General features: G+C 45.8%; 1 protein-coding gene across 1 annotated transcript; it reads right to left on the bottom strand.

Moving 5' to 3' along the window:
- Positions 1–658: 658 nt before the first annotated feature.
- Positions 659–1,698, bottom strand: LOC104798885 (protein GrpE-like; the record flags this gene model as incomplete). Its single annotated transcript, XM_010521102.1, has 4 exons — positions 659–783; positions 912–1,079; positions 1,171–1,367; positions 1,446–1,698. Coding segments are annotated over 4 exons (743 nt in total), but the record flags the coding sequence as incomplete, so codon positions are not given.
- Between the last annotated feature and the right edge of the window lie 9,268 nt (positions 1,699–10,966).

The raw sequence follows: 10,966 nt of genomic DNA, 5'->3' as shown, positions 1-10,966 counted from the left end.
AGAGGCTGTGGCGAGTTCCGATTCCGAGAAATGGCACCAGCCCATGGAGTCTGAGATACAGTCCATGTACGACAACAAAGTATGGACTTTGGTCGACTCATTCGATGGTATTAAGACCATTGGATGTAAGTGGGTTTTCAAGAAGAAAACCGACATGGATGGCATCGTGCATACCTATAAGGCACGACTCGTCGCGAAAGGGTTTCGGCAGATTCATGGTATAGACTATGATGAAACCTTTTCACCAGTTGTGATGCTTAAATCCATACGGATTCTGCTGGCCATAGCTGCGTATTATGACTACGAGATATGGCATATGGACGTCAAGACCGCATTCCTTAACGGGAATTTGCTCGAGGATGTGTGTTGGTTTAGTGCTCTATGATGTACTGATTATGAGCTTTGTTAAGATACATTCGATGTATTGATACTTTCTATGTGGTTTTATGAGAGTATTTTATTCATTACATGTTCTTGCATGCTAGATCTGTTATGAAATCCATGTATCATTAGGAATGATACTAAACTCCCTAGTCTTGTGTCGTTATGGGAATAACGACATAATAAGACTAGTATGATGTGTGATTGATGATCACATAGATGATCATAAGTATTGGATACGATCACAATCATAGGTATTCGTTGGAGAACGGAATACTGGAATGACCCAACTATGCCTTCAGGCTTCGAGGCATCCGGGACTTGGAACACGGCGTTATGCCTGTTCGGATCAAATGGCTCGTTCAAAGGATCATACTTCTCCAGACCAAATTTCTTGAATACCTGCAGATCACAGATGAATTGTCTTTTTTCAGAAACCACCCTCGTGTATGAGTTTCTTGTCTCGACAAGAAGGGTGACAAGATCAACACAAGAGTGAGAGATATAGCATCATCTACAAGAAGCTCTACCTCGGCTAGCTGTTTCTCAGTCATCTCCACCCCTTCTAGAAGGGTTTTTAACAGCGGAGCAGCCCCAGCCGAATCTTTCGAAGTGTCAATCTTTGAGAAACTATCTTTGACAACCGAAGAAGCTCTTCCAAGATTATCTGCCACATCCAAAAGACTCTTTGCGAAATTCTGCAGTAACGTTTCAGAAGGCGGAAGTATCAGTACATGTCTTGTAAAGAGAACAAGTTATCCAAGAAAGATGGCGTCCAAAAATACTAACCTGTATAGCATACTTTTTGGAGTTTTCGGCTTCCCGTCTTGTCCTGTCCATGACATTTTCCATCTCTGCGTAAGTGCGAAGAACTTTGTCTTTCATCTGTCCAAGCTCTTGGTGCTTGGTCTTTAGAAGCTCCTCCTTCTCAGCCACGAGTTTCACCAAATCATCCCTCGACAAATCATCAGCGTCGGTCTCTGAATCTGAATCAGAAAATGCAGTTCGTTTAGTACCCCTCCGCCTGCTTTGCACGGAAGAATCACCAGATTCTGAATCAAGACCTGATTCTTCTGTCTCGGTTGTAGCTTTCCCTGTCTCGGAATCTTTATCAACAGCACCTTCACTGGAGTTCGATGCCTCGGTGTTATTATTCTCTTTCTCATTGGGTTCGGGTGATGCAGAGGAAGAAAAACCAAATCTTTGAAAGGCAGAGGAATTAGCAGTGAGGTGATCGAAAAGGGACACCTGAGCTGGAACAAGCTGCAACGGGAAATCGTAAGCCGGGCAAGCAAAATTCAATGACCAAATCCTACTCTATTTGCTAAAAACCCTACATGAAAGCAATCCTCATGTAAAGATGAAAGATGAAGAGGAACACTGAACCCGAGGGTTTTGTCGATCCTAAGAGTCCGAGGAAGGTGTGTAAGCTTCAGAGATCCATTTATGGACTGAAGCAGGCTTCGAGGAGCTGGAATCTTCGATTTGACGAGGCTGTCAAAGCGTTTGGCTTCCTGCAAAACGAAGATGAGCCATGTGTTTACAAGAAGGTCAGTGGGAGCGCAGTGGTCTTCCTAGTGCTTTATGTAGATGATATATTACTCATCGGAAATGACATTCCTACCTTGCAAGGAGTAAAATCCTAGCTAGGATCAGTCTTTTCGATGAAGGACTTACGAGAAGCCACCTATATTCTAGGAATCAAGATCTATACAGATAGCTCGAGAAGGCTTCTTGGTCTAAGTCAGAGTACATACATTGACAAGGTCTTGAATCGGTTCAAGATGCAAGACTCCAAGAGGGGTGCCTTGCCAATGGGACATGACGTAGCTCTTAGCAAGACTCAGTGTCCAAAGACACATGATGAGCAAGAGCGGATGAGTAGGATTCCATATGCCTCGGCAATTGGATCCATCATGTACGCCATGTTGTGTACTCGTCCGGATGTATCATATGCAATAAGCATGAATAGTAGATATCAGTCTACACCAGGTGAGGTTCACTGGATTGCGGTCAAGAACATCCTTAAGTACTTGAGAAGGACTAAGGATTTGTTCTTGGTGTATGGCGGATTGGAAGACGAGCTCGTTATAAGTGGTTATACCAATGCTAGTTTCTAAACCGACATAAATGACTTCAGATCGCAGTCAGGTTATGTTTTCTTCCTAAACGGTGGGGTTATCAGTTGCAAGAGTTCCAAACAGCCAACCGTGGCAGATTCAACTACAGAAGCCGAGTACATAGCAGCATCGGACGCAGCTAAGGAAACTGTTTGGATCAGGAAATTCGTGGGAGACCTGGGCGTCGTTCCTAGCATTGCAGATCCCATTGAGTTGTATTGTGACAACAATGGTGCGATTGCGCAAGCTAAGGAACCCCGGTCACACCAGAGATCCAAACACATACTCAGGCGATTTCACTTAATCAGAGAAATAATCGACGTGATATGACATTTGACTTTATATTGATTCATTAGTTTATGAATGCATTACTCTTCCCGTTATATGATTGGCATGTTTGTTATATTTCGGTATCCTTGAATCATTATAGAATGATTCTAAACACCCTGGTCAGTTATCATTGTGGGAACTATGATGAATTAAGACTAGCATGAGGTGTGATTGATGCATTGGATGCATTTCACAATCATGGGTACTCGTTGTGAACGAGTGACTGGTTGACCCGCATGAGATTGTCACATGGACAGAGTCATGACTTGAATCTCATACAGCGGTTCGTTCTTGGATCCTCAGACCTGAGATGTCTAGAGTATCTGATGTGAGGAGTGGCGTGTCTTGACTGCGTTAAACGTCGTCTTTAACCGGATGATTATAATGGCGTTGATCAGATACGTTCACGAATCATATGGAGATAATAGACATGCAATATGGGATTTGTCACCTCCTCAATAGGAGAGATATCGCTGGGCCCTCTCGTGGAAGTCGGACTATGAAAATGTGTGGCCACGCTATAGATGAAGTTGCATCTATTTTATTAGTTGATTTGCCAAGACGAGAAAGCGGTTGAACTTGAAGGGTGGCTCACACCATGCCCTTGTTCAACTTATGATATCGTGAGATAAAGGATCAGAACTCGAGCTGTTATTGCCTTGGTTAGATCACCTCTGACTCAATTCAACGTGGGTGGTCATGGCGTCTTGTTCGAGGCTAACCATGACTTGTAGATCGGGAATGGTTCTCGAGGCTACTGCCACTGCGAATGGGCCTACAGGGTCACACACCATTACGGATGGACTTATATGTGAAGTATCAGAAAGATGGACTTGGATTTGGTCGAACAAACGGTTTTCGGATCAAATCAGAGTGTCGGAACGGTTTCAGCCTTCTGACTCAGACCGAGTCAGTACTTGACTCGGACCGAGTCAGTTCCATGCGAGTCGAAGCCCAGAAAGTGTTTTGGGCTTGGCTGATGTTTTGACTCGGTCGAGTCAAAGTTTTTACTCGGACCGAGTCAATACTAAATGGGCCGAGTCAAGAGTTGACAATGGGCTTGGGCTGATTCATTCTGACTCGACCGAGTCAGAGTTCTGACTCGGACCGAGTCAATACTCGGAAAAAGTCAAGGATTAGGGTTTGTATCTTATAAAAAGGGTATTGGACGCCGTCCTCAACCTAAGACAAACTTTCCGAACCCTAAGACAGAGCAAAAACTCAGAAGAAATCGTTTCTTTCATAGTTCTAGCTCCCGAGATCAGATCCCACTTCATATACTTCACAGATCCTAGCAGATCGGTTCCAAAAGCGTTTGGAATCCTTCCTGTCGGTGTGGATACGTGTAGAGGGACTGTAACTTCAGTCCTAGGTGATTAAACAGGCCCCGGATCGACTCCTACTTCCGTTTCTTCAGGAAAGAGGTAAGTATTCGATTCCCACGGTGATATACACGATCTGTTCGGGTTTTGCAGGTTTGGTTGCGTGTGACGTTTGACTAGGTTTAGATCTTTCTTCCGCTGCATGAAACCTAGTAAACCAAACCCTAGATCGATATGATCGCATGCTAGGAACCCGTAGCGAAATCCAACAGGGACCTCAGACCGTCCGTTCTGGAGGCAGAACGGACGTTCCAGGCTTGCAGAACGATCGGTCTGAACCATCCGGAACGGACGGTCCACAACAGACGGAACGGACGGTCCAGAGCGGACCATCCGTTCTGATCTATGCAATCCGCTATCCCGGACCGTCCGGTCTGGCTTACCCGAACGGACGGTCTAGGGTTCGTCTACGTGATCAGATCACGTTCTACGGTGTTCTCGACCCCGATCAGACCCGAAACTGATATGAATTCTTCTGTACACCCAAAATTCGAACTCCTGCACTCTATGCAACATGAAACATGCAATCTACACTAGATTCAATCATCAATCATGCATAGAAATCTAAGCAAACATGGATTCAAACAATTCAAATCCTAAAACGTGCGTGATCGGGTTCTACGAAATCAAAACAAAGGAACCAGGCTCTGATACCACAGATGGGATTCCTGGGGTCTCTAGAGTGAATCCTATTCCTAAGAGTTCGATTCTAGGGTTTGCGCAGTGGATGTAAAACAAAAATTATTAAACCCTAGAATCATGCTGCTATGAATCGTAGAAACGTTAGAACGCTTACTTTAATCGATCCGGACCTGTATCAACTGAAGAACTCGTCCGATCACGAAAGGGAGGAAGATTACCTCGCCCTCTACACATATCCACACCTCGGGATGGATTCCAACGGTTGGAACTTGTCTGCTAGGACCCGAATCTGCTATTCAGTTTCGCGCTTCGAGAAAACAAGACTAGGAAACTCTTGGATCTTTTGGATCTCACCAAAAGCTGTCAAAAGTCTGCTCCAGACGGCTCTCAAGTCTCTTAATTAATTAGGGTTTTTAATCTCCTTCTTATAAGGTGATTTAACCCTAATTCGGTCTAATTTTCGAAAAACCCGAAATCCGGAACGGACGGTCCGGAATTGCACGTGGATCGTTCGTTCCAGCACATAGAACGGACGGTCTGACTGAACGAACCGTCCGTCCCAGACCTTCTAGAACGGACGGACTGCGTTCTGGACCATCGGGTCTGGACCAGGCAGACCGTCCGGTCCGCCCTTATGGTCCGTCCGTTCCAGTCCCTTCCGTCTCGTTTTTTCATCGTTTTCTCTCGTGCATTTGTCCTTCCCTGCGTGTATGACCCTGTAGGCTCATTCGATATAACAGTATAACCCGAAATCTCTATTTCGGATATACAAGTCATAGGCGGTCTCTAGCAAGACACTATGACTACCTATCTCGAATAGAGTTTGTTCGTGATCTTACGAACGCCAGTGATGATTCCGACTGATGATCCTTTTGTACCGCGATATCATATGTCGAACATAAAGCATGGACAAGCCACCTTATCTGATTCGACTGCTTTCTCGTTCACTGAGTTCAACTGTCTGAAATAGACGATGCTCGTCTATAGTGCGACCACACATTCCTACAGTCTCGCTCACACGAGGGGCCCAGCGATATCTCTCTCTTTTACGAGAGGTACCAATCCCGTCTTGACTATCTACAATCCAGCACATCATTCGTTTCGTACTTGATACATGCCTTTATAGTCCTCCTGTTACGCAGGACGTTTGACGTATTCAAAGCACGCAACTCCTCATGTTGGATTCTGTAGATATCTCAGGTCTTAGGATCTGTAATACCCCGAAACCCGAATCGAATATTTAATTATTTTGGAAATAAATAATTAAATAGAGATGTCGCGAAATCACCAAAAATGGAATAGTACAATGCCGGGGAGAGGCACGAGGATCATCACGTGCGGGAAGAATCAAAAAAAAAAAGAGAGACAGAAGAAAACAGGGTTGGTCCGCCGGACCAGAATTTGGTCCGGTCCGGCGGACCGGGAAGTTGGTCCGGCGGACCGGGAATTGAAAGATTGCAACTTGCCAACTTGCGGTCTTGGGACGCGGTTTTCGCCGGATTCCGGGGCCCACTTGCCGTCTAGTCGCCTCCCACGCCGCGAGGACGTTGCAGGCTCACCTATGGGCTTGGGCTTGAGCCTACAAACTCCCTAGCTCGCACCATAAACACCTCCCAACTCTGGCACTTAGCCATTTGCGAACAAAAAACAGAGGAAGAAGAAGAAAGGGAGAAAGGGAGAGAAAGGGGACGAACCAGTGCAAGGGGAGCTCGGGGAGGCCAAGCGGGACGTGCCCAGACGTGCTCCGAAGCTTCTCACGTCGTGTGGAGCCACATGGAACGCACACAAGCTCGGACAAACTCAAGAACAAGGTGAGTGGCTTGAGTTGGATTTGTGAGAGCTTGTTTTCAATGTGTGATGGTCCAAATCGAGATTTCATTGCATGTTTGAGGTTTAGAACATGTTTAGGGATGTCAAACTGTGTTTTAGTAGCATTTGGAAGCAACCCCGAATCGATTCGGGATAGAAAAATCGAAACAGAATCGGAGAAATCGCAAGAGAAGAAGATCCCGGTCCCGGTCCGCCGGACCACGAGAGGTCAGCTCCGGACCGAGACTGGGACAAAACACGCAAACTCAGTCGAACTAAGGAGACGTTCCGGACTGAGAGAAAACATGTCCTGGTCCGCCGGACCAGACGTGTTTCGAGATTTCCGCGCACCGACAAGAGTCGTCTGGTCCGGGGCGAACCGGTCCTGGTCCGCCGGACCAGACGTACTCCGACAAAGCTCGCACCACCTGACCAAGAACCGGAGCGAGAGAGGGGAAGAACAGGCTGGTCCGGGGCTGACCAATCCTGGTCTGCCGGACCAGGCTTGTTTTCTCTCTCGGGCAGACGGACCAAAAGACGAGGCGGACCAGGGGAGAAGGAAGACTGGTCCGGTTGACCAGAACTTGGTCCGCCGGACTAGGCTCAGAGAAAACTTGGAGAAAATTTCCCCATTCGCCGGGAAAAAGGGAACGGCCAACGGGCTTGGCCCGGGCCTGACCAAACTTGACCGTGGACAAACCAAACCCCACCAGAGGACAAGACTTCGCGATTGGGATCAATCGAATCGAGTTTTCGCTAGAACGTTGTGTAGCGTAGTGAGATGTGCGATATCGAAATATGAGTGTGATTGTTTGCGGGTAGAATTTGCATGGCGTTTGACGGTAGCTCGGTAGGGACCGGATACCGTGATACGTATGGTTGTACTATGGGGATGTTGCACGTTGTGTGCCATGTATGTAGCTTGCTCTTGCGTACGAGTTAAGCGTGATTGTGTTTGTGGATGGTTGTGGACTCAACCATCACCGTCATGGACTTGACGGGCGTTTGAGACGCGTTTTAGTCGTGTGCGACACGACGACCAACGTCATGGATTTGACGGGCGTGGACTCGCACCTAGTCATGGACTTGACTAGGGTATATGGCTGGACCCTACGATGGACTCCATACGGGTATGATTGTATTTCCGTTGTGTCATGGACTTGACATCGACAGTCACGAGAGTGACAGGCGCAGGAGACGCGCGCGATCGCATGCGATGCGATGGCCAACATCACGCGAGTGACGGGCATGGATTCGTCCCTGGTCATGGACTTGTTGGTTTAGTGCTCTATGATGTACTGTTTATGAGCTTTATTTAGATACATTTGATGTATTGATACTTTCTATGGTTTATGAGAGTATTTGATTCATTAAATGTGCTTGCATACTATATGTGTTATGAAATCCATGTATCATTATGAATGATACTTAACTCCCTAGTCTTGTGTCATTATGGGAATGATGACATAATAAGACTAGTATGATGTGTGATTGATGATCATATAGATGATCATAGGTATTTGGATACGATCACAATCATAGGTATTCGTTGGAGAACGAAATACTGGATTAACCCGCATGAGATTGTCACATGGACTAGCGTCATGACTTGAATCTCATATGACGGTTCCATGATTGGATCCTAAGACCTGAGATATCTACGGAATCTAACACGAGGAGTTGCGTACTTTGATTACGTCAAACGTCCTGCGTAACAGGAGGACTATAAAGGCATGTATCAGGTCCGAAACGAATCATGTGCTGGATTGTAGATAGTCAAGACGGGATTTGTACCTCTCGTAAAAGAGAGAGATATCGATGGGCCCCTCGTGTGAGCGAGACTGTAGAAATGTATGGCCGCACTATAGACGAACGTCGTCTATTTCAGACAGTCGAACTCAGTGAACGAGAAAGCAGTCGAATCAGATAAGGTGGCTTGTCCATGCCTTATATTCGACATATGATATCGTGATACAAAAGGATCATCAAACGGAATCATCACTGGCGTTCGTAGGATCACGAACAAACTCTATTCGAGATAGGTAGTCATAGTGTCTTGCTAGAGACCGCCTATGACTTGAGTAACCGAAATAAGAGATTTCGTGTTATACTACTATATCGGATGAGCCTACAGGATCACACACACAGGAAAGGACGAATGCGCGAGAAGAGACGAGAAAATCCCGGTGGAGCGGAGGCCAGACCGACCGGTCCAGAAGGTAACGTGTGAGGTACAGAAATTGTTCCAGACCGATCGGTCCAGACGTTAAAAAGCTCCAGACCGATCGGTCCAGACGTCGGGATTTACTAAACTCGCTCTAATTTGGGTTTTAAGGTGGGGAAACTTAAAAAAACGCCACCCAACTCTTTTGGCACGATTTTCAGACCCTAGGGAGAGGTTTGGAGAGTAAAAAAGCTAAGAGAAAGATCCCTGAAACCCCTGCGCAAAGAAGAAAGCGTTCTTCAGTCCTAGCAGACAAGTTCCAACCGTTGGAATCCTTTCCGCCGTGTGGATACGTGTAGAGGGCAAGGTATTCTTCCTGCCTACAGTGATCAGACGCGTTTTTCGATTGATACAAGCCCCGGATCGATTGAGGTAAGCGTTCTAACGTTTCTACAAGATCATGCATGATAGGTTTTAGGGTTTCATCAAAATTTTTGTTTTTCATCCGCTGCGCAGACCCTAGGACTGATCTCCTAGGAATTAGATTCCCTCTTGAGATCCTAGGAAAACCCAACAGTGGTATCAGAGCCTGGTTGCTCTGCATGATTTTTGTTAGAACCCGATCACGCACGTTATAGGATTTGAATTGTTTGAATCCGTGTTTGCTTTGATGCTATGCATGATTTGATTATGGATCTAGAGTAGATTTTCTGTTCATTGTTGCATAGTATGCAAGAGCTTCGAATTCTGAGTTCGCTGGCAAAAACGGGGTCGAATTCGGGTCTGAAACGGGGCAGAAACGACGAAAACGAGATCTGATCACGTTTTCGCCTAGACCGATCGGTCTGGTCCTCTGGTTCGATCGGTCTAGGGTTTCGCAAGTCGGTTGGACCGACAGGTCCGGACTGAACGGTCTGCATGCGTAGACCGATCGGTCTGGGCCAAGATTGATCGGTCTGGACCAATCCGGAGCGAACAGTCTGGACCGAACGTGACCCGAAGACCGAACCGCCTAGAACGATCGGTCTAGGCCTAGACCGATCGGTCTAGGACCCGACACTTCACCAAAATTTGATTTTGCGTTTCGGGATCTGGTTTGAGCAATCGTTGCTTAAAACCGATCAACTGTGATTGATAATAACATGATTCTTTCTTATGGATGGTCCATAGTGAATGAATGCATGTAACTTAATCAAGATATTAGATATGTTTGATTGAGTGGGAGCTTCGGGATTGGGATTGCATAATCGACTGGATGGTCCATTCAGATTATGAACAATCGTTGCACAGAAACCGGTTAGATCTAGGAGCTCTACGAGTAAAACACTTGTCAAGGCCTCGATCGTACGTGTCATGGGCCATGCCAAAGCTGGGTGTGCCCTATTATCTTGGTGAGGAAAGATGGAGAAATGGTAGTTCTCATAGCTTGAAAGTAGATGCTTGATTTAAGTGTGGTTTCGAAAATCCCTTATTTATGTAATGCTAAGTGTGTACCTCCTATTACTAGAGCGCCTGTCAAGGCATCGATCGTCCGTAACACGGGTCATGCCAAAGCTGAGCGTACCAGATTATCTTTGTGAGACAGGGTGGGAAATCGTGGTTCCCACAGCTTGAATATGGTTTACCTTAGGTTAAGTTATCAAGTTTTTTTTACTTGAGACTTAACGGTACAGATGAGACGAGTATGCAATGATATTTGATATCATAGTCTCATAAAAAGGATCTGAGAGTCACATTGGATGTGATTGACATTAGATGTCTACCTAAATAGCGTAAGACTGAGTGTAACAACTCATTCTTATGTGAAATACGGATCTTAGTCCCATATAGAAAATTATGATAGGGTTATTTTTCTGTATGGGAATATAGCTCGTTTTTGCATCTATGTTGTCATTGTTTGATGATGCACTAGCTGGTAGTAGTTCATAGATATGTAGACACTGATTGATGATGGGTTAGCTGGTAGTTGATCATTAATAGAATCTGCATTTGTTTTGTACGTTCTGTTTGTCTTTTTTGTAGGACATGGTGTCAACTGGTAGCGTATCGAGTTTGACAATGCGATATATCCTTGAGAAGGATAAGCTGACCGGGACGAACTTCTTAGACTGGTATCGAAACTTGAGAATTGTTCTCAA

This window comes from Tarenaya hassleriana, unplaced genomic scaffold (genome assembly GCF_000463585.1).
Source record: "Tarenaya hassleriana unplaced genomic scaffold, ASM46358v1 Cleome593, whole genome shotgun sequence".
In the NCBI taxonomy this organism is placed as follows: Eukaryota; Viridiplantae; Streptophyta; class Magnoliopsida; order Brassicales; family Cleomaceae; genus Tarenaya; species Tarenaya hassleriana.
This window is presented reverse-complemented; position numbering and strand designations above follow the sequence as displayed.